Below are 24772 nucleotides of genomic sequence, written 5' to 3' on the forward strand. Positions count from 1 at the left end.
CAAAATGTTCATTCTCCCAAAAGCAATTTATAGATTCAATTCAATACCAATGAAAATACCGAAGACATTCTTCTCAGATCTGGAAAAAATGATGCTGAAATTCATATGGAGACACAGCAGACCTCAAATAGCTAAAGCAATCTTGTACAACAAAAACAAAGCCGGAGGCATCACAATACCTGATATTAGGACATACTACAGGGAAGCTGTTATCAAAACAGCGGGTACTGGTACAGAAACAGATGGATAGACCAATGGAACAGAATAGAAACACCAGAAATCAACCCAAACATCTACTGCCAACTTATATTTGATCAAGGATCCAAAACCAATTCATGGAGCAAAGACAGTCTATTCAATAAATGGTGCTGGGAAAATTGGATTTCCACGTGCAGAAGCATGAAGGAAGACCGCTACCTTACACAAAAATCCACTCAACAGGGATTAAAGACTTAAATCTACAACCCAACACCATCACATTATTAGAGAGCATTGGAGAAATCACGCAAGATATCAGCACTGGCAAAGACTTCTTGGAAAAGACCCTGGAGGCACAAGCAGTCAAAGCCAAAATTAACTATTGGTATTGCATCAAATTGAGAAGTTTCTGTACTGCAAAAGAAGCAGTCAGAAAAGTGAAGAGGCAACCGACAGAATGGGAAAAAATATTTGCAAACTATGCTACAGATAAAGGATTAATAACCAGAATCTACAAAGAAGTCAAGAAACTCCACAACAACAAAACAAACAACCCACTTGCGAGATGGGCCAAGGACCTCAATAGAGGAAATCCAAATGGCCAACAGACACATGAAAAAATGTTCAAGATCACTAGCAATCAGAGAAATGCAAATCAAAACCACAATGAGGTTTCACCTCACCCCAGTTAGAATGGCCCACATTCAGAAATCTACCAACAACAGATGCTGGAGAGGACGTGGGGAAAAAGGGACACTAACCCACTGTTGGTGGGAATGCAAACTGGTTAAGCCACTATGGAAGTCTGTCTGGAGATTCCTCAGAAACCTGAATATAACCCTACCATACAACCCAGCCATCCCACTCCTTGGAATTTACCCAAAGGAAATTAAATTGGCAAACAAAAAAGCTGCCTGCACCTTAATGTTTATTGCAGCTCAATTCACAATAGCTAAGACCTGGAATCAACCTAAATGCCCATCAACAGTATACTGGATAAAGAAATTATGGGATATATACTCTATAGAATACTATGCAGCAGTAAAAAAAAAAATGAAGTCTGGTCATTTTCAACAAAATGGAGGAATCTGGAAAACATCATGCTGAGTGAAACAAGCCAGTCCCAGAGGGACAAATATCATATATTCTATCTGATCGGTGACAACTAACTGAGCACCAAAAAGAAAACCTGTTGAAGTGAAATGGACACTATGAGAAAGGGTGACTTGATCAGCCCTTGCCTTGACTGTTGATGAATAACTTAATACTTTATACCTTTTAGTATTTTTTTCTGTTTGTTCTGCTTAATGCTATTGGTTGAATTCTGTAATTAATACACAATTATTCTTAAGTGTTGAAACTTAAATGAAAAGTGATCCCTGTTAAATATAGGAGTGGGAATAAGACAGGGAAGAGATGTACAATCTGGGACATGCTCAATCGGACTTGCCCCAAACGGTAGAGTTAGAAACATACCAGGGGATTCCAATTCAATTCCATCAAGGTGGCATGTACCAATGGCATCTCACTAGTCCAAGTGATCAATTTCTGTTCACAATTGATCAGAATGATAGGTCTAAGAGTCAAAGGGATCACACAAACAAGACTAGTGTCTGCAAATACTAACTGATAGAATAAAAAAGGGAGAGAACGATCCAACATGGGAAGCGGGATACACAGCAGACTCATAGAATGGCAGATGCTGTTTAACAGCACTCTGGCCTCAGAATCAGCCCTTAAGGCATTTGGATCCAGCTGAAAAGCTCATGAGAGTATTTCAGGCATGGAAAGACAAGACACTCTGGCAAAAAACAAACAAACAAACAAACAAACAAAAACACACAAAAAAAACACCTAAATGAAAGATCTCTGCGAGTGAGATCCCAGTGGAAAGAACAGGTCATCAAAGAAGGAGGTACCTTTCTCTGAAGGGAGGAGAGAGCTTCCACTTTGACTATGACCTTGTCTAAATATGATCAGAGTCGGCGAACTCAAAAGGCCTCCATAGTCTTGGCATCTCATGACAAGAGCCTCGAGTGATTACTGATGCCATAAACAAGAGTGTCAATTTGTTAAGTCAACAACAGGAGTCACTGTGCACTTACTCCTGATGTAGGACCTCTGTCCTTAATGTGCTGTACATTGTGATTTAATGCTGTAACTAGTACTCAAACAGTATGTTTCACTTTGTGTTTCTGTGTGAGTGCAAACTGTTGAAATCTTTATTCAATATATACTAAACTGATCTTCTGTATATAAAGAGAATTGAAAATGAATCTTGATGTGAATGGAAGGGGAGAGAGAGTGGGGACTGGGAGGGAAGTTGTGGTGGGGAAAGCCATTGTAATCCATAAACTGTACTTTGGAAATTATATTCATTAAATAAAAGTTAAAAAATGATATATTAGACAAGCTATATATTGAAAATATGTGCTCATACATAGGAATGTCACTCCCATTTAGTTGTAGAAAGGAAGGTTATGAATTTGAAAAATGTTTACAATATATTATTAGTAAAAAAGCAACTGATAAGATATGTATGCACGTTCCTGAACATCTCTCTTTCTCTCTTTATCTCTCTCTCTCTTACGCTCTCTTCTCGCTCTCTCTTTTCCTTCTTCATCCCTTTCATCCAGTTAGTTGGATTTTCCCCCACCAATAAACCCTTACCCCTTAAAAAAAGATATGTATTCAATATATTCAAATAACATATAGAAATATTTATAGAGGGTCCGGCACCATGGTGCAGTAAGTTAATCCTCTGCCTGCGGCGCTGGCATCCCATATGGGTGCCAGTTCTAGTCCTGGCTGCTCTACTTCCAATCCAGCTCTCTGCTATGGACTGGGAAAGCAGTAGACGATGGCCCAAGTCCTTGGGCCCCTGCACCCATGTGGGAGACCAGGAAGAAGCACCTGGCTCCTTGCTTCGGATCAGCACAGCTCTGACCATTGCGGCTATTTGGGGAGTGAACCAATGGAAGGAAGACCTTGCTCTCTGTGTCTCTCTCTCACTGTCTGTAGCTCTACCTCTCAAATAAATAAATAAAATAAAATAAAGAAATATTCATAGAAAGAAAGCAAGATGAATATGTAGTGAAATAGGAATAACCACTATGTGGCAGGGTTACAGGTGATTTTATTTTAGCTTCTTTTTATTTTCGAATTTTCTACAGTTAGATTGTATAATTTTATTTTTTTTTAGTATATATGCTGCCTAAGTGAGCACTATAATTTTATATTTTTAATGTAAAAGATAATGCTAACAAATATTTATTACATAAATAAAATTTGGGCTTAGTATTGTGATGCAACTGATTAAACCACTGCTTGGGATAACTGAATCTCACATTGGAATACCTGGGATCAATTCCTACCTCTGCTTCCAATTCAGCTTCCTACTAATGCATCTGGGAGGCAGCAGGTGATGGTCCAAGTACTTGAGTTCTTTCCAACTGTGTGGGACACTTAGATGGAATTCCTGGCTCCTAGCTTTGGTTGCACCAGCCATGGTTGTTGGAGGCACGTAGGGAGTGAACCAGCAGGTAGGAGATCTCTCTATCTCTCCCTCCAGCTCTGTCATTCTGCTATTTTTAAATTATTGTTCTTTAATTTTTAAAATTTATAGAAAGGTTAAAAATTTCATGCATTTCATATATATGGTTTTAAAAACAAAATGCTACTTTCCACCCTACCTCCTCTTCCTCCCTTGCTCCTACCCTCTCGCCTCCTTCCTTTCTTATTTTTCTTTTAATTTTTGAAATGGCATGCTTTCAAGTTACTTTACAAATCACAAGCTTAACCCTCCACTAAATAAAGAATTCAACAACTGCTAAGTAGAAGAACCACTGTTCCTTGGGAGTATAAGTGATGGCTATAAACAATATTCAGATCTCAAAATGTCAATTTCATTCATATTCATTACATTTATAAATATAAGCAAACTTCTAAGACATTTAAAACATTCATTAAAATCTTTTAAAAATGATAGCAGTGGGACATTGAGATTGGATTAAGATGGCAGAGTAGAGAGGGAGCTTACCACACTAGTCTAGGAGAAGATAGTTTTTAAAAAGAGGAGAGAATGCATCTCAGGGAAAAGTTAAGGAGAAAATGGCAGAGGAAGCTTCAAGCAGATTAGAGGGACACTTTGTACCTATGTGGAGGTGTGAACACACACAACTCAGGACCCAGCAGCTATGAGCTTCAGAATCAGCTTTAGAGAATGAGGTGAGATGAGTCTGCAGCAGCCCGACCCACTGACAATAAGCTGTGCAAAGAGCCTGGCATGGGCCTGGCTTGGAGCCCTGTGGGGACAGTGTATTTGCCAAACTAGAGGAGAAAGAAAAGGGGACACATTTCTTGCTTCCTGACCACCCTGCACCAGTGTCTTGTAGCAAGACATGAGAGGACAGGCACCATTTTGACATAAGTAACAGCTGCACCAGCTTGTGTATGGGCACCCAGCAACCAGCTGAACACAGACACCTGAGTCTGGCTGGGACAACTGACAGGGAGCTGAGTGCTTGTGGCTGTGGGAGGCTTGTGTGCTGGGACTGTGAAAACACTGAAGCTGTGTGGGAAGGCACAGGGCGTGGCTGGGTGTCCAAGCAGACACTGAGGGCAGCTCCACATACTAGGGGCTCCCTGATTCACTGGTGAGGGTCACTGATGCAGGATCCATGCTTAAGCAAGGACTGCACAGATTCTTTGTGTGGTTCTTGTGGCAGTGCAGATGTGGGCTAGTGCCCAGGTATTGGTCTCCTTTGAGGAGAGGAGGTGAGTGCCAACCATCTGATTAAAACAAACAAACAAAAACAGAGATTTACCACGCCCAACCTGGGTGTCACCTTGGACACTCCCTTCACCCTGGAGCACTGAACAGCTCCCTTGCCACACGGCCACCACACCTCTGGGTATTCATAGAAAAAGCAGACACTAAGCCATAGAGGCATAGTCCAAAGATAGAAGCCATCAGAGAGAAACACACACACACACTCACACACACACACAAGAAAGAAACCAACAAATATCTCTACAAATGCTGAATAATAAATGCAGCAATTCAAGAAACAAGAATAAGGAAGAAAACATGATGCCACCAAAAGAACATAACACTTCAGTACTAGAATGTGAAGATGAAGAGATTGAAGAAATTACAGAAATGGAATTCAGGGGCTGGTGCTGCGGTGCAGTGGGTTAAAGCCGCAGCCTGCAGTGCCAGCATCCCATATGGGTGCTGGTTCATGTCCTGGCTGCTCTGCTTCTGATCCAGCTCTCTGCTATGGCCTTGGAAAGCCATAGAAGATGGCGCAAGTGCTTGGGCTCCTGCACCCGCATGGGAGACCCAGAAGAAGAAGCTCCTGGCTCCTGGCTTTGGATTGGCTCAGCTCTGGCCATTGCAGTCATTGGGGAATGAACCAGCGGATGGAAGACCTCTTTCTCTCTCTCTCTCTCTCTCTCTCTTTGGCTCTACCTATCTCTGTAACTCTGACTTTCAAATAAATAAAATAAATTGTTTTTTAAAAAAAGAAATGGAATTCAAAAAATGGATCATAGGATTACATAGAAGTAATCAGATGCAAATCCATGATCTAATGAAATCCATACATACCATGAAAGAAAATTTCTCCCATGAAATTGATATTTAAAAAAAAATAAAATTTTTGTAAATGAAGAATTCAATACAACAAATAAAAAATGCAGTAGAAAGCCTTAACAACAGACTTGTAAAGCAGAACAAAGAATATCCAAGTTAGAAGACAAATCTCTGGAAATTTTAGTCAGACCAAAAAAAAAAAAAAAGGACAAATTAGAAAACTAAAAAACACTGATGTAGATCTATGAGATACAATTTTATGACCCAACATACAGGTCCTAGGATACCACAGAAATAAAAAAAATCATCAGAAATTATGACAAAGAGCTATATGCCAACAAAGTGGGAAACCTAGAAGAAATGCATAGATTCCTGGAAGCATACAACCTACCTAAATTGAGCCATGAAGACATAGAAAACCTAAACAAACACATAACCAAGATGGAAACTGAATCATTAATAAAGATATCCAACAACAAAAAAAAAGCCCAGGACCAGATGGCTTCACTGCTGAATTCTACCAGACTTTTAAAGAAGATCTAAGTCAAATTCTTCTCAAGCTATTAAAAACAAATGAAAGGGATGGAATCCTCCCAAATTGTATCTATGAAGCCAGCATCACCTTAATTCCTAAACATGAAAGTTACAACAGAGAAAGAAACTACAGACTAATTATCCTAATAAACATAGAAACAAAAATCCTCAACAAAATACTAGCCAAAAGAATCCAACAACACATCAGAAATTGGTTACAGAAGGAACATTCCTCAACACAATCAAGGTAATTTATGACAAAAACACAACCAGTGTTCTATTGAATGGGGAAAAGTTGGAAGCTTTCCCACTGATATCCAGAACCAGACAAGAATGCCCACTGTCACTATTGCTATTCTATAGTCCTAGAAGTTTTAGCCATAGCCATTGGGCAAGAAAAAGAAATCAAAGGAATACAAATTGGGAAGGAGGAAGTCAAACTATTCCTATTTGCAGATGAAATGGTTTTATATATATAATGTATAATATATAAAATGCATAATATATATAAATATAATATGATAATAATATTATAATATAATACACATCATATATACTATATATCATTATTAATGTATATTAACATTATATAATACATATTAATTATATTAATGTCAATATATTATATTAATAATACATTATTATATATTTTAATAATATATAATAATATTAATTATATAACATATAATAAAATATATAATATATAAATATAATAATGTATGATGTATATATACATATATAATATATATAACCATGTCATCTGCAAATAGGAAGATATATGTATATATGTGTATATATATATATGTATATATATATATATATAAAACCATATCATCTGCAAATAGGGATAGTTTGACTTCCTCCTTCCCAATTTTTTTTTAACTTTTATTTAATGAATATAAATTTCCAAAGTACAGCTTATGGATTACAATAGCCCCCCCATAACTTCCCTCCCATCTGCAACCCTCCCCTCTCCCGCTCCCTCTCCCCTTCCATTCACATCAAGATTCATTTTCAATTCTCTTTATATACAGAAGATCAGTTTAGCATATATTGAATAAAGATTTCAACAGTTTGCACCCACATAGAAACACAAAGTGAAACATACTGTTTGAGTACTAGTTACAGCATTAAATCACAATGTACAGCACATTAAGGACAGAGGTCCTACATCAGGAGTAGTGCATAGTGACTCCTGTTGTTGACTTAACAAATTGACACTCTTGTTTATGGCATCAGTAATCACTCGAGGCTCTTGTCATGAGATGCCAAGACTATGGAGGCCTTTTGAGTTCGCCGACTCTGATCATATTTAGACAAGGTCATAGTCAAAGTGGAAGCTCTCTCCTCCCTTCAGAGAAAGGTACCTCCTTCTTTGATGACCTGTTCTTTCCACTGGGATCTCACTCGCAGAGATCTTTCATTTAGGTTTTTTTTTTTTTTTTTTTTTTTTTTTTTTTTTTTTTTTTTTTTTTTTTTGCCAGAGTGTCTTGTCTTTCCATGCCTGAAATACTCTCATGAGCTTTTCAGCTGGATCCAAATGCCTTAAGGGCTGATTCTGAGGCCAGAGTGCTGTTTAGGACATCTGCCATTCTATGAGTCTGCTGTGTATCCCGCTTCCCATGTTGGATCGTTCTCTCCCTTTTTTTATTCTATCAGTTAGTATTAGCAGACACTAGTCTTGTTTATGTGATCACTTTTTGATTTTTTTTTTTTTTGACAGGCAGAGTGGACAGTGAGAGAGAGAGAGACAGAGAAAAAGGTCTTTCTTGTCCGTTGGTTCACCCCACAATGGCTGCTGCGGCTGGCACACCGTGCTGATCTGAAGCCAGGAACCAGGTGCTTCTCCTGGTCTCCCATGTGGGTGCAGGGCCCAAGGACTTGGGCCATCCTCCACTCCACTCCCTGGCCACAGCAGAGAGCTGGACTGGAAGAGGAGCAACCGGGACAGAATCCGATGCCCCGACTGGTGCTAAAACCCGGTGTGCTGGTGCCACAGCGGAGGATTAGCCTATTGAGCCTCCTTTGATTTCTTTTATACACATACATGTTGGATCCAAAAGACTCCAGTGTGAGACCACTCATAGAAGAGTTTGGTAAAATCACAGGACATAAAATCAATACATAAAAATCAACAGCCTTTGTAATCACAGGAAATGCCACAACTGAGAAAGAACTTCTAAGGTCAATCCCATTCACAACAGCTATAAAAAAACAAATACCTTGGAAGAAATTTAACCAAGGATGTCAAAGATCTCTGTGATCAGAATTATAAAACATTAAAAAAAGAAATAGAATAAGAATAAAAAATGGAAAAATCTTCCATATTCATGGATTGGAGGAATCAGTAACATCAAAATGTCCATACTTTCAAAGGCAATTTACAGATTCAGTGCAATAGCAATCAAAATACAGAGGGCATTCTTCTCAGGTATAGAAAACATGATGTTGAAATTCATATGGAAATACACAAGACCCAAAATAGTTAAAGTCATCTTATACAACAAATACAAAACCAGAGGCATCACAATACTGGATTTCAAGACATACTACAGGGAAGTTATAATCAAAACAGCCTGGTACTGCTACATAAATAGATGGGTAGATCAATGGAACAGAATAGAAATACAAGAAATCTATCCGGACATCTACAAACATCTTATATTTTACCAAGGAGCTAAAATCAACTCCTGGACCAAGAAGTCTCTTCAATAAATGGTGCTGGGAAAACTGGATCTCCATATGCAGAAGTATGAAGCAAGACCGCTACCTTATACCTTACACAAAAATGGATTATAGAACTAAACTGACCATCCAATACCATCAAATTATTAGAGAACATTTTGTAAACCCTGAAAGACATTGGCATAGGCAAAGAGTTCTTGGAAAAGACCCCAAAGGCACAGGCAATCATAGCTCATATTGACAAATGGGATTATAACAAATTGAGAGGCTTCTGTACTGCAAAAGAAACACTCAGGAAAATGAAGAGGCAACTGACATAATAGGAGAAATTATTTGCAAAGATACAGCTGATAAAGAATAATAACCAGAATATATAAAGAGAACAAGAAACACCATGACAACCAAGCATACAACCCAGTTAAGAAATGGGTAACGGACTTAAACAGATATTTTTCAAATGAGGAAATCCAAATGGCCAACACACACGTGAAAAAATGCTCAGGATCACTGGCTGCCAGGGAAATGCAAATCAAAACTACAATGAGGTTTCACCTTACCCCAGTTAGAATGGCTTTCCTACAGAAATCATCAAACAAATATGGGCAAGAATGTGGGGAAAAAGGTTTCCTAATCCACTGTTAGTGGGAATGTAAACTGATAAAGCCACTATGTAGATACTTAGAAATCTGAATACAGACCTACCATATGACATAGCCATCCCACTCCTGGGAATTTGCCCAAGGGAAATGAATTCAGCATATGAAAGTGTTATATACTCTCCTATGTTTATTCCAGCTCAATTCACAATAACTAAGACGTGGAATCAACCCAAATTTCTGTTAACTGAAGACTGGATAAAGAAATTATCAAATATGTACATTATGGAATACTACACAGAAGTATAAAAAATGAAATCAGTCATTTCCAACAAAATGGAGGAATCTGGAAAACATCATAGTTAGTTAAATAAGCCAGTCCCAAAGGGACAAATACCACATGTTCTCCTTAACCTGTGATAACTAATTGAGCACCAAAAATGACATCTGTAGAAGTGCAATTGACATCTTGAAGAGCTATGACTTGAACAGCCCTTGTCTTTACTGTTGAGGAACAACTTTTTTTTTATACTATTTGTTGATCTATTTACTTAGCATAGAGGTAAACATATGTTTTTTTTCTAAAGATTTATTTTATTTATATGAAAGATGGAGTTACAGAGAGAGGTAGAGAGAGAGGAAGAGAGGTCTTCCATCCACTGGTTCACTCCCCAGATGGCCGCAATAGCTGGAGCTGTGCCGGACCAAAGCCAGGAGCCAGGAGCTTCTTCTGAGTCTCCCATGTGGGTGCAGGGGCCCAAGGACTTGGGCCATCTTCTGCTGCTGTCCCAGGCCATAGCAGAGAGCTGTATTGGAAGAGAAGCAGCTGGGACTAGAACCGGTGCCCATACAGGATGCAAGCGCTTCAGGCCAGGGCTTCAAACCACTGTACCACAGCGCTGGCCCTGAGGTTAACATATGTTTATAAAGTCAACTGAATATAGATCTCAATAAAAATAAGTGTAGGAGTAAGAGAGGAAGGTTGCAGAGGGCTTGGGAGTATGGGTGGGAGGGTGGGCATGGACGGAAGTATCACCATGCTCCTAAAGTTGTAATTATGAAGTGTATGAAGTTTGTAACTATAAAGCTGTATGGTTCTGCATACATTCTTATGGACTTACTTCTAAGGGTACAGTTTAAAAACTTGCCATTGAATCTCAAATCCCCTTAAGCAAGGTGGTAAAAATACCATCTTATGTGTTAAGGTGATCATATGGATAGGATTAAGGGTATGATAATGTTAACAGAATTAACACGGAGGGAATGCTCCAAGATGGGAAGCCATCCACACAGCAGACTCATAGAATGACAGTCACTTTATATAGCACTCTGACCTCAGAATCAGCCCTTAAGACATTCTGGTCTGGCTGAAAAACTCATGAGAGCATTTCAGGCATGGAAAGCCATGACACTGTGGCAAAGAATGTCCTGCATGAAGGACCTCTGTGGGTAAGACCCCAGTGTAAACAAGTGGTCATCAAAGAAGGATGTACTTTTTCTCTGAAGGGAGAACACTTGCACTCTGCTTATGGCCTTGTCCAAATACTGACAGAATCTGTGGATTTGAAAGGCTTACATAACCTGATCAGCTCATGTCAAGAGCCTCAGGTGATCACTGATGTCATAAATATGAGTGTTAATTATTAAATTGACAACAAGAGTCACTGTGCACTAACTTTCCATACAGGACCTCTGTCCTCAAAGAGTTGTATTATAAGTGTCTAAGTGTCTGCAAAAGATGTATCATTCTTCAGCACTTCTTTAATTAAGTTTCTAAAAGAAAAAAAGTGAAATTAACTTCAAGATGCTATGACTTTGAACAGTCCTCTCAACTATTGAGGAACAGTTTTGTTTTGTCTTTCTTTTTTTTCTGTTCAAATTGTTGAACTCTTTACTTAGTATAGAATTGGTCTTCTATGTATAAAGTTAATTGTAAATGGATCTTAGTAGAGAATTAAACTGTGATTGGGAGAGGGAGGAGGGGGAGTGGTGGAAGAGTGGGTGGGAGGGCAGATATGGTGGGAAGAATCACTATATTACTAAAGTTGTGTTTCTGAAATGCATAAAGTCTGTATTCCTTAAATAAAAGATTTTTTTGGGGGAAATAAATTTTAAAATATTTTAAGAAATGATAGCAATCAATGGAAAAATATATCTTTTTTTTTTCAGATGACAAACAATGCTTATGCCTACATTCGAGATTTTCTTCCCATTAGGAAGCTACTGATCCATTTAAAATTTTTCCTTTGTAAAGTCACTAAAAAAGTGATGTGACTTACCCAAGGCTATACTTACCAAGTAAAGAAAAAAAGTTAAAAGTATAAAATGTTATTATATTTTAAAAACTAGATTTGCAGCCGGTGCCGTGGCTCAATAGGCTAATCCTCCACCTAGCGGCGCCGGCACACCGGATTCTAGTCCCGGTCGGGGCACCGGATTCTGTCCCAGTTGCCCCTCTTCCAGGCCAGCTCTCTGCTGTGGCCAGGGAGTGCAGTGGAGGATGGCCCAAGTACTTGGGTCCTGCACCCCATGGGAGACCAGGAGAAGCACCTGGCTCCTGCCATCGGATCAGCGTGGTACACTGGCCGCAGCGTGCCTGCCGCGGCGGCCATTGGAGGGTGAACCAACGGCAAAGGAAGACCTTTCTCTCTGTCTCTCTCTCTCACTGTCCACTCTGCCTGTCAAAAAAAAAAAAAAAACAAAAACAAACAAACAAACAAACAAAAAAACTAGATTTGCATCACTTCATTAGTTTTTTAAGGATTTATTTATTTATTTGAGAGTCAGAGTTGTATAGAGAGAGGGAGAGACAGAGAGCAGAAGTTCTTTTCCTCTGGCTCACTCATTGGATTCCTGAAATGGCAGGAGCCCAAGCTTCTTCTGGAGCCCAATTCTCCCATGTGGATGACTTGGGCCAAAGCACCTGGGCCATCCTCCCATGCTTTTTGCTTAGGGCAGTAGCAGGGAACTGGATTGAAGCAGCCAGGACTCGAACCAGCACCAGTAAAAAATGCTGGGTCACAAGCAGGTGGCTTTACCCACTTCGCCACAATGCTGGCCCCCAGATTTGTATTATTTTAAAATTAACCTGGATACTTTATGCAACTGCACAAAGCTTTGTATTTATCTCTTAAACCTGTAGAAAAATGGCCAAATTTGGTACAGGTGAATCATTTTGGACTAAAAATTGACCTTTATGATTTCAGGATCTGACTCATATAAATTTATAGCTATTGTGTTGCACTTTAAGAGGTATTTTCTGGCCAGCGCTGTGGCTCAATAGGCTAATCCTCCACCTGCGGCTCCGGCACACTGGGTTCTAGTCCCAGTCAGGGCACCAGATTCTGTCCCAGTTGCCCCTCTTCCAGGCCAGCTCTCTGCTGTGGCCAGGGAGTGCAGTGGAGGATGGCCCAAGTGCTTGGGCCCTGCACCCGCATGGGAGACCAGGAGGAAGCACCTGGCACCTGGCTTCGGATCAGCGCGGTGTGCCGGCTGCAGAGCGCCAGCCGCGGTGGCCATTGGAGGGTGAACCAACGGCAAAGGAAGACCTTTCTGTCTGCCTCTCTCTCACTGTCCACTCTGCCTGTCAAAAAAAAAAAAAAAAGAGGTATTTTCTTTCCTGCTTCTCGTATCAGAGTGTTTTGGTTTGAGTTCCAGCTCCATTCCCAATTCCAGATTCCTGCTAATGCACAGCAGGTGATGGCCCAAGTACCTGGGCTCCTGCCACTCAGAGGGGAGACCTGAACTAAGCTCAAGGATCATGGCTTTGGCCTGGCCCAGCCTGGGTTGTTGTGGACATTTGGGAAATGGATCAGTAGATGAAAGATCGATCTCTGTCTCTTTTTGTCTTTCTGCCTTTCAAATAAATACTAAATGAATAAATAAATATTAAAAACAAAACAAGTTCTGGCAAGTCATATTAAAGAAAGATTGTGTATGCTTTAGTTTTCAGCAGTCTGTTTTGGAATGCTTCTAATCATGTCAGAATCATCTGGATCAATGGTAGCTAGTGTGCATATTCTTGGCATTATTACCACTGTAGCAAGGACACCAGTTTTAACCAACTGTCATCTATTTCACATTTCCTCAAAGCTAGGTAGTAGTTGGTGAGGAAGTTTTGCTTTGCCGCCTCTGATCATCTTGAGAGTTCTTGAAGGTGCATACACCCTGGCATGTACCTTCCACTTTTCATAATAAGTTGGTGTCTAAAGTTGATAGACTTAAAAGACTTTTTCATTTTCTTTGCAGCTACCATCTTCCTGGCTTAGATGCAAGATGGCTCCCAACTAAAAGCAGCCTCTTCAAGATGTATTTGCTACATATTGCTGTAATTTGCTAGGGAAGGACATAAATAATAGGGGTAATTCACCCTTTCATGGTAATTGTTCTTTAAAAGGGATCCTTCTCTTAAGTGCCTCACTTGGTTGCCAAGGAGACTGATCTCAGTCATGATGCAGTCATTGAAAAACGTTTTGGTGCAAGGTGGCGCATGCAAGTGTTGACACCAGACACAGTACAATCATTTCAGCTGATTCAAAGCATAAAGCAAAAGTCTTTAATAGGGTAAACGAATACAAGTGGCCACAATTTAGGACATAAAGAAGAGAACCATCCCATGGAGGAGAGGAAAAGAATCTCAAAAGAGGAATTATTCCATTAGACAGATCAAGATTCAGTTTAGAACATACTTGTCTTAAAAAATAGCAAAAAAGAAAATAATATAGAATAAAGTAAAATTTGGTTAGAAACTAAGAGAATAAGGGAAGTGTCCTGTCTTTTGATTCTGGGATGGGATGGTGGACCCTAGAGACTGAGGAGAGAAATGGGATTGTTACTAGTGTTTTCCTTTCTAATCTGACTTGAATCCAGAGAAAACAACTGGAAACCTTTATTCTGCTCTCTTTGCTCTGTTTTCTTATTAGTTTTGACTCTGCTCTGACTAGCTTTGAATGATGGGTAAACTGAATTTACAAGGGAAGCCAGAAATGAAAGTCTCCAGAGCTGACTTGTGGTTGTCAGGTGATGGGAAAAGGGGGTGGAGAGTGCTTAATGGGCAGGATTTCCTTTTGTGGAGTTGAAAATGTTCTGAGTTAGATAGTGATGGTACTTGCACAACACTGTGAACATACTAAATACCCCTGGATTGTACACTTAAAAATGACTAAAATAGGGGTCCAGCATTGTGGCACAGTGGGTAAAGCCAATGCCTGCAATAGCTGGCATATCGTATATGGGCTGGTTTGGATCCCAGCATGCTCCACTTCTGATCTAGCTCCCTGACAATGCTCCTGGGAAAGCAACAGAAGACAGCACAAGTGCTTAGGCCCCTGACACCCATGTGGGAGACCTGAATGGAGTTTCTGGCTCCTGGCTGCAGCATGGCCAATTATGTTCATTGCAGCCATTTGTGAGTGAACCAGTGGATGGAAGATTCTCTCTCTCTTTCTCTCTCTTTGTGTATGTGTCTCTCTCTCTATCCCTATCTCTATCTCCCTCTCTCTTTGTAACTCTGACCTTCAAATAAATAAGTAAATTTTTTTTAAAAAAATTGCCTAAAATGATGAATTTTATGTTATATGAATTATATTGTGCTTGAAGTAGTCTTTGATGATACTCCACTGGGGAGGATGATGTGGGGAAAGAATGGTGCTGGCACCGTGGAAGCCAAAGGGAGATGGGATGAGAGTGAGGGACTACAGTCTGAGCTAGAATCAGTGAGAAATTCTGGCTCAGAATTTGAGTCCTAATTTTCCTTGGTTAATTTATTTTTTGTTCTTTATTAACACTACTTCAGTATCTAATTCAATTCATCCATGATTTACCCAGGAGTCATAAACTGTCTGCTAGCTTGGAGATTTTTTTTTTCTCCAGCAGTATTCTTTTAAATTCTATTCTACTTTATCTTCAGATACAGAATTCCTTTTATTTTATATTCACTAATTTCTGGTATGTGTTTGGTCCATGAAAGTGTTTGTGTTTGCAACCTCTGATTTTTAAGAAATTTCAATGTTAAAGCACAAGGCTAGATAGAGTTTACTCCAAATGTGCTCTTGCTTCTTGGACTCTTCTTAGGCTAGAAACACAATGCACATGGCTAATTGTAATACAGGCAGGATAAGTGCCCAAATGGCAATACAAATTAGATGTATTAGGAATAAAGACAAATGCAAAGATCATGTAATATATCTGATTGTTTCTCACTTCTGCTCATTGCATTGAGATTTTATTGCAGTGAAAGCAGTTAAGAAGACAAATGATGCTTGTTAAGAAGCTGGGAAGAAATGCCATCAAATCCATAACTAATAGTCATCAGAGCATAACACTCCATTCTAACACAGTTTTAGCTTGGGGGGAGGAGGGTATTTGCATTCATAATGAAAACAACTTTGGCAAAATGAAAAACATATATGCCTGGATTCTTAGCAATTTAACAGTAATGCTCTTGGGAAATAAAGCTACTATTTATTGAGTGTTTCTGTGTGCCTTAAACATATTCTTACTGAACTCCTTGACTGTAAGAACTGCACCATAGTGTATACGAGGAGAACCTTGCCACTGCGGGGGATGTCTTTAGTGTTTCCCAACTCCTCTTCAGAAAATGTGGTCATGGCTAGTGTTTTCCTAAATCACACACACACACACACACACATTATATATATATATATATATATATATATATACATATATATGTAAAATATTATAGATATATTATATATAAAACACATATATACATACATATATATTTAAGAATTGGATGTTGCCTGTGGATAGTCTCATATTACATTCAGTTTTTTTTCTGGTGTCAGTGTTGTGGTGCACCTTGTTCAGTCACTCCTTGGGATACTCTCATCACATATCAAGTGCAGGTTCTAGATTTGACTGCTCTGCTTCTGATCCAGAACCCTGCTAAGATGCCTGGGAAGATAGCAGAGGATGGTCCAGGTGTTTGGGCCCTTGCCATCCATATGGGAGACCAGAATGAAGTTCCCTAGTTTTGACCTGGCTGAGCCCTGGCTGTTGCAGGTATTTGAGGGAGTGAATCAGCAAATGGAAGATCTTTCTCTATGTCTGTCTGTTCCTCTCTCTCTGATGCTCTGCCTTTCAAGTAAATAAAAAATCTTTAAAATTTTTCCAAACTGTTAGAACTATAGCTTATTGTTTTTAATATTTATTTTATTTATTTAAGAGAGAGAATGAGAGATAAAGAGAAAGAACCATTCACTGGTTCACTCCCCAAATATCCACAATGGCCAGGGCTGGGTCAGAAAGCTGTGATCTTGGAACTCACATGGGTAGCAGATACCCAGCTATTTGAGCCATCATGTCCTGTCTCCAAGGACACAAATTAGTAAGAAGCTGGAATCAGGAATGGAGCTGGAATTTGAACCCAGGCATTTTGACATGGGATACAGGTATCAGGACAGCTATGCCAAACATCTGCCCCAGTACTTTAGTTTTATCTCTGCTTTCATAGCCATTTTTAATAAACAAACTAAAATCACTTTACAGAAAGACTATACAGGAAATGAGTACAGAACAAAGCCTGGCTGATGCGTGCACTTACTATCTGAGGATTTGTTCTAGCACATCAGCCTTCCAAAACTGCCCAAGTTGGGCTTATACTCTACCTGTTCATACTCAGCTAGAGTGAACATAAATTGGCATAGCATTTATGAAGAAAAGCATTATTATGTATCCAAAGTTTTTTAAATATTTGTCTTACTACTTAGTAATTTAACCTCTTGGACTTTTTCCTAAGAAAAATAATCATAAGACTTTCACAAAAAATTTTTTGAATGTTGACAATAATTTCAGTTATAGCAAGAAAGATTTACAAATGAGAAGTTATCAGTGTATTTGTTTCTGAGCTCCAAATCTACACTTCTTTGTCCTGATCATGTTCCTGGAGCTGGACTTTACATTTTTATTTTGCCAGCTGCTAAGATATTCAGCTTTATCAATAGAGGGCACTGGAATGACCCCCTCACATCCACCCCACAACCCAGTTGTACACTGAGGCCATCTTGCCTTATCAGCCATCATTTCAGAACTACTTCAACTTGCACATAGCAATGGTGGGTCACTTTTACCAGACCATCTCTGCCCTACTCACACTGCAGGGCAAATGAAAATCACCCCTACAAACCAGTGATAATGAACTGTTCTTACTAAAGGCCAATGTCAACTTCTATTCTTTGTCAGTCAACTTTCTTTATTACTACAGGCTGCTAAGACCAAGATACCATTGTATAGCAAAGAAAATGTTCCGATGTGCTCATGATAATTTACCTTATATTGCAGAAGCATGTAGAATGATGGAATACCTGACAAATGTTCAGTTAAGGTACAAACATGGACATAAAACTTTGTGGGATTTGGATCTGTTCTTCAATATGCTCTTTGTAGAGGGTTGAATCTCAGCCTTGGGTAAAGGGGACCTTCTGCTAGAACTATTTGTTGCTCTTTCTCAGCCTAGAGATAGTAACTGCTCTGTTAACTTGCAACACCCAGACCCCTTAGAATTCTCTTTTAGTAGTTAACTTTAACAAATTAGTTTAATAATTAAATAATCCCTGTTCAAATAACTGTTTTGGTTCTTGTCTCCCACATGGACCTTGAATGATATAGAAGGTAAATGTTCAGCAATAAAGGATTAATTAAATAAATGAGGATACATCATATACTGGCATAAAATTTTTGGTTTTCCATTGCTGGATTGGTGAGATATTAGATCCTCATGTAAAAGGGTTTTATTTGCCTTTGTCTTTTTGGCCTATAGTTGCTGTAATTGCTTACTTGCTAGTATCAGTGGACCTAGTATTATCAAGAGGTGGTTCAGAGAATTGCTTAGCTTTTAGAAATGTATTTGCTTGCTCCAATTGTAGAGTGACCCTACTTCCTTAAAGAAATCATGGTGTATGACCTAAAGCAAACAGTATTTTGTTTCTTTCTTTGTTGGCCTACTGTCTTGAATAACCCAAAAGAATCAGTTGTGAATTTTAGTTTCCAGGTCAGTGGAAATCCTACTCCAAGAAATAAGACCTTTAATCAAGAAAAACCTGAGCATTCAAGAACAGATAGCACACATTTCTGTGGTGAGTTCTAATGAGCAAGGTCAATCATCTATCTGCCCTGTTGTTTCTGGTCCCATGCATTTGAGTTATTAGGTTGAGAACTGTATGTCAGCTATTAGTTTTGCTTATACCACATCCCGAAGGACAATTCCCTGGCCCATTAAGGTTTGTCCCCTATCTGGGACTTTCACTGAGCTTTTACCAGATGATTCCATCATTCTAGATGTTTTTGGGATAGAGAGTACATGATAAAACCAGTAACTCTCATGATGATGAACACATTGGTCTACTTCCTTTGCTGTAAAATAGTACCTTGGTCTTAGCTGATATTACAAGGGGCATCATATTATTAAATTAGGTATTCTGTGAGCCCTTGTACTGCAGCACATGTAGAGACCCTGTAGGAAAGGTAGGCAAATAAGTATCCAGAGCACATATTTATTCTTGTAAGGAAGAATTTCTATCACTTCTCATTGAATTAATATTCTACCAGGTGGCTTGGCCAATCTCCTTGATGCTATGATGCTGTGTATTAGATTACTAATTCAGTGATGACAGTAGTTGGATCAGTTTTTGGGAGTGGGTATTGTTGTGCCATGCATAGTCTCTTTTGCAACACCAGGTACACTGTCTGTGGACATTGCTGCACAAGCACTGGGGCAGCTGAAGAGAGAGGCTGGCTGAGTCACAGGATGGGTCATCCTGTGCAGGTGCTTGTTGAGGGTTTCCTCAGGTGTGGTTACTTTTTGGTGGACATTGATGTGAGATCTGTTTTTTTTTAAAGATTTATTTATTTATTTGAAAGTCAGAGTTACAGAGAAAGAGAGGCAGAGAGACAGAGAAAGGTCTTGCATCCACTGTTTCACTCCACAATTGGCCACACCTGCTGGAGCTGTACCAATCCGAAGCCAGGAGCCAGGAGCTTTTTCCGGGTCTCCCACACAGGTACGGGGGCCCATGGACTTGCTTTCCCAGGCCACAGCAGAGAGCTGGATTGGAAGTGGAATGGCCAGGACTAGAACTGGTACCCATATGGGTTGCTGGCACTGCAGGTGGCAGCTTTACCCACTACGCCACAGCGCTGGCCAGTGAGATCTGTTTTGTGTTCATAGGTCACTCATATACCTCTTTCCCAGACTTTCTTTTCTCTGATCTTCAAATCTTTTTTCTTCTAAGGTAATGTCCAAATAGTCAGGGCATTCATTGCTTTTTGGAAGCTAGTGCATATATGAGCATCAAATATTTTCTTCTGGATAAACTGGACAAGTAAGCATGTTGATCAAAGTTGTGTCCACTAGGATTTCCTTTCACTTTGTTCTTTGGTTCTACCCAAAGTCACCGTATAATCCAGCAGTATTCTATCTCTGGCTAGAGCCAATAAATCACACCAATGTAATAATGAACAGAGCCTGAGCTGTTTCCATCATCATTGCTTGTTTGTAGGTAGCAGTTGTGGCAGCCTCTTGTGGGTCACATGCACACGCACAGGTGGTCCAAATGCCCAAACCCATAACCCACCTGCAGTGTATTCTGGCAATGGCACCTACATGTAGCCCAAGTACATGTTCCAAAAGACAAACTTAGTGTATGATCAGATGGATGGCAATTAGTAAGAATGACCTGGATTTTTCATTAAGGAAATGACCAAGTCCTGGGGACAGGTGGAGCTGAGAGGTCTTAGGAAAGAGGCACATAAACAGATGAATAATCATGTGTTCTGGAAATGACTGAGGTCAGTATTGAGTGTCTGTGGGTTACCTACATATAGATGTTGTGGTGGTTTTAAAACATGCTCACAAATTCTTTGACAATCCTTCCATCAAGAAGTAGACTTATTGTTTCCTCCCCTTGAATATGGGAGGATCTTTGTGACAGCTTTGATGAATAGAATGCACCAGAAGTGTTGCTATGTGATGCTAATGATATCCAATGCTAGTTTAGAAAAGACCATGTTGGTTTTCTTGGAGATACTTGCTCTGGGACCTGCCAATGCCCTTCAACAAAAGCCCAATATGAGTTCCTCTGTGGTTAAACAAATTAGATTTATCACTCATTGTAGCAAGAGAGAACACACTCTATGTAGAACTATGTGATGGCTAAATAAGAAAGTGTTAGAGCAACCTATTATATAAATAGTATTTTGGTCGCAGGAAGGCTTAAATAAGAAGGGATTTGGTCTATATTGGATACTATCAGAAAGTAAGAGTAAATCTATAATTGTGTGGTATATGGGTAGCATAGTAACCTTGTTTTTGTCTGTGCTTCTAAATATTCTGAAATAGTCCTTATTTTATTTTATTTTTTCATGGTCACAGAATATAGGAGAATAGTATGGCTGAACTGTGAATGTCAAATCTGTTTTGGATATAAGGGGTTACTTTTTCTCTTTTTCAGAGCCTTCAACTGTCATGAGCCACCGTTTGGCATGACCACATACATATACAGAAATAGATGGCCCAGAGTTCTGGTCTACTGCTTTTTAAGTCCTCCTAGCCCAGGTAACATTTGAATGAAGAAAACTTTGAGATATTCTCAGCACTGGTTATTGTGTGATCATAACTACATAAGAAACTCAACTGAGAACTGTCTAGCTGAATCCAGTTAATGTCCAGATTCATGAGTACCATAAATAATTATCATTGACTTAGGTTGCTGTTCCCAGACAGTTTGTTAGACAATGACAGATAACTGGCTCTAGAAGTCTAGACCTTAGGGAAAAGATCTATCCTGGAAATATAGAAGAGAGCACTTGAAGTGATTGGACAGATTACAGCATCACGGGGATAATATACATTGAGAAAGCAAAAAGAAACCAGGACCTATTTGTAACCTAGCACCATTCATAACAGCACTGATGGGTGCAGGAAGAAAGAAAAAAGTGTTTTCAAGGAGACGGTAAATGAGTAGACAAGGTAGCCAGATGACACACAAGAGAAAACGTCAGGAAGCCAAGAATGGGAGTGTTTAAGAAAAAGAAAGTCATTCCCATAGAGCGAAATGGTTTGGAGGGAGACTAGTTAAGAAAAGACTGGAAAGTGTTTTTGGGTTTAGCAGCAATGAGTTTTCATTGCTGGCAAATGCAGGTTCAGAGAAACTAGGCTAAGCAAGGATGGGGGCAGAAGCCACGCTAAAAAGGGTTGAGCAAGGAGGATGCCTGAGCTTGTGCTACTTTATACATCATGGTGCCTTTCTCCAAACTGCTTGTGCATGTGTAAGTCTATTTCTACAATTTATTGACCCATCAAACAATTACATTTTGTCACATACCCTCCAATTCCAGAATAGCACAGACACATCATCTCCTGGTGTAAATTTAATGTTGTACTTTAATCTTCAGTTTCTAGTTATAAATGTACTATTGTGTGGTTGAGGTTTTGGTCTGTCATTGTAATCACTTTGACTCTTATTGTTTATTTCTCTTGCAATCGTAATGGTTCAGCATTCACTGGTGCCATGTAAATACTTCATAAAAAAATAGCCCTAGTTTTAAAAGTTAAAAACTCTTGATGCTTCTTTGCAGGAGGAATAGCCTACTTTCAGCAGAGAAGTCTGGGGAACATTATTCTAGTCACATCCTGCTAATTCATTGTCTTGATTGTCAAGACTCCCATCCCAGTTCACCAGCAGGACTCTGCTTACCTAAGTAGGGGGTCAAGGCTTCGTTGGCGACAGTGAATGAGTTGCTAGGGAGTTGTGGAGAGAAATTCCTCTTTGTTCAACCCGTAAGTAGATTCTACACAGTGGCCTCATTTGATTTCTCTTAGCTTCTCTTTCCCACCTTTTTTTAGGACAAGTCTTGCTCTGTTTTTCCTTCACTACTTGCTTATGGTTTCCTTGCCATAGAGGCATGGCAGCAAGCACCACAGCCAGAATAAGAGTGGGTGAGAATAAGGCTGTCACACAAAGAGTTTACATTTCAAATAACTTGAAATTTATATTTCAATGTTATTTCCATGTAAGGCTGTACACTCAGGAAAAATATGATTCACAGATTTGGAAGAGGAATAGCAGCATGAATTTTAAACTTCTGTTGCATTCCTGGATTACACTTTGTAGCATTTTTTTTTTTTAAAGAACAGATCCTGTAGTTAGTTACCTTGTAAATATCACCATATATATTGTATTTAAAAACATTCTTTTACTAGATGTAAAAGCTTAAAAGGTACTCTCAGTTATGAAACTCCATGGTACATTTCTTCATATTTTGGATACCAGAAACCTGTAAAATAGAAAAACAACTTAGGTGTTTCTCAGAATCCCAGGAGTCTTACTTGGGGCAACAGCTTTACCCATTCTTGGGAAGGGTGTGGCGATGGGTGGTGAATGCTTAGAGAGTGTTGGAAAAGTTATAATGAAATAGTTACCTACTGAGCATGTCCCATCACTGTCCACGGGATGTGCACATGCTATCATTAATCATGCACAATTGCATGGAATGAGCCCTGGGACCATAACATGCTGGAGAGACTGACTAAGCTCTCCTCTGAAGTGAGAATTGTAGCATTTGGACTTAATAGCACTGAGTGAGATTCAGGGTAGAAGTAGATGTGCAGACACGTTGTAAAACATATTCCATACAAGTCCTTGTGTCTTTCTCATTTGTAATATTTGTGACTCCTCCCCCCCCTCGGTTCATCTGGTTGGCAGATGGATGCAAAATTGCTTTTAGCCTCAAGGAATGCACACAGGAGGCATGTTCAAATCATGGCTGTGTGATAAATAGAAAAGGCAAGTGTCAGAGGGCTTCTCCTTGTATGTGCATGGATGTATGTGCATGTGCTTGTGGGTGGGCATGTGTGTGAGCATGCCTTCATATTGAAGATACCACCAGTTTAAATCTGATTTTCCACTGGGAAGATTTCACATACTTCTTCAGTGTGGCCCCAGTGAATATATTTTTAGAAATGGAAAGTAGAGCATGTTCCAAATGTTCTTTTTTCCTGCCATCAGGGAAAGTAGTACTTTTATTTATAGTAATTTTGGGTCCCTAAATACCTTCAGCAATATTAATGGAACAAACAAAAGAATTAAGGAACAGATGATTAGACCATGTGTCATTTTACAGAGAATTTTCTTTCTCTTGCTTTTCCCTGTGATTATATATTTTCTTCCCTAAGGTTTACTTAAAAGAAATATTCTTGTCAACACTGAAAAAATGTGACCATTGGCCTTATCCATTGGCCTTGATGAAGAGAGAAAATTGCATAAGAATCATATTCTTTAAATTTTTTAATATTTATTATAATGGAAAAAGTCTTACTAGTTACCAATAATTAGAAAAAGTCCCCCGTTATTGAGCCTCTACTGTACCTGATTCTTTACATATATTCATTACTTCATTAATATTAAAAACAATCCTATAGGATATGCTTTATGTTCACTATTTATTTCAATGGAGTTTCAAATATATTGAAAATTGTTCCAAGGACATAGAGCTTGTTAATGGCAGAGCTGGGAGTCTGAATGTAGGACTGGCTGACTCTGAACCTCGTAGTCTTTGTACTAAAAGATGTTATACCTCAAAATTATGGCAATAACTGAGGACACTAAGTTCCAGGTGCTTGGAAGGCAACTTTTTATCATTCAATGCCATCCATATTCAAATAACCATTTTTTGAGCTTCTGCATTCTTCTAATCACTGTGATAAAGGACATGGGACCCAGAGATGCATTGTCTGTGCTCTTAAGGAAGCTATGGACTAGTGGGAAAGTCTAATGGGAATATTAACAATTATTATGCACATGTTAGATGCTGTGTTATATGATGTGAAAGAGGTAAAAACCAGCTATTGTAACCTGCACAAGGTTACAGAGGGGTGTGTGTGTGTGTGTGTGTGTGTGTTTACAGGGGAAGGGAAAGAACATTGCAGACTAGGAAACATTATGTACAAAGTCAAGGGATTGAAAGTATATAGTTTGTATGAGAAACTATAGATAGGTTGGATCATTTAGAATATAGTGGTTACATGTGGTAACACATGTTCTCATACATGTGGAGTATGAGAAATGAAAACAAAAGTTCTTGAGAATCAGGAATTCTACTTTTCTTTGCAATGATTTTAACCTTTCAAAATTTCCCTGATAAGACA

The 24772-nt window shown here is 39.1% G+C and overlaps 1 protein-coding gene across 1 annotated transcript in view; it reads left to right on the top strand.

Moving 5' to 3' along the window:
• TMC1 (transmembrane channel like 1) overlaps positions 1-24772 on the top strand; it is a 539504-nt gene that overhangs the window by 288668 nt on the left and 226064 nt on the right. The window contains exon 4 of the mRNA XM_062208413.1: positions 21078-21181. Within this exon, the coding sequence (XP_062064397.1) occupies positions 21109-21181 (73 nt within the window). The 5' untranslated portion in view covers positions 21078-21108. The remainder of the gene's footprint in view (positions 1-21077; positions 21182-24772) is intronic.

Source organism: Lepus europaeus, chromosome 12, assembly GCF_033115175.1.
Source record: "Lepus europaeus isolate LE1 chromosome 12, mLepTim1.pri, whole genome shotgun sequence".
Lineage (NCBI taxonomy): Eukaryota > Metazoa > Chordata > Mammalia > Lagomorpha > Leporidae > Lepus > Lepus europaeus.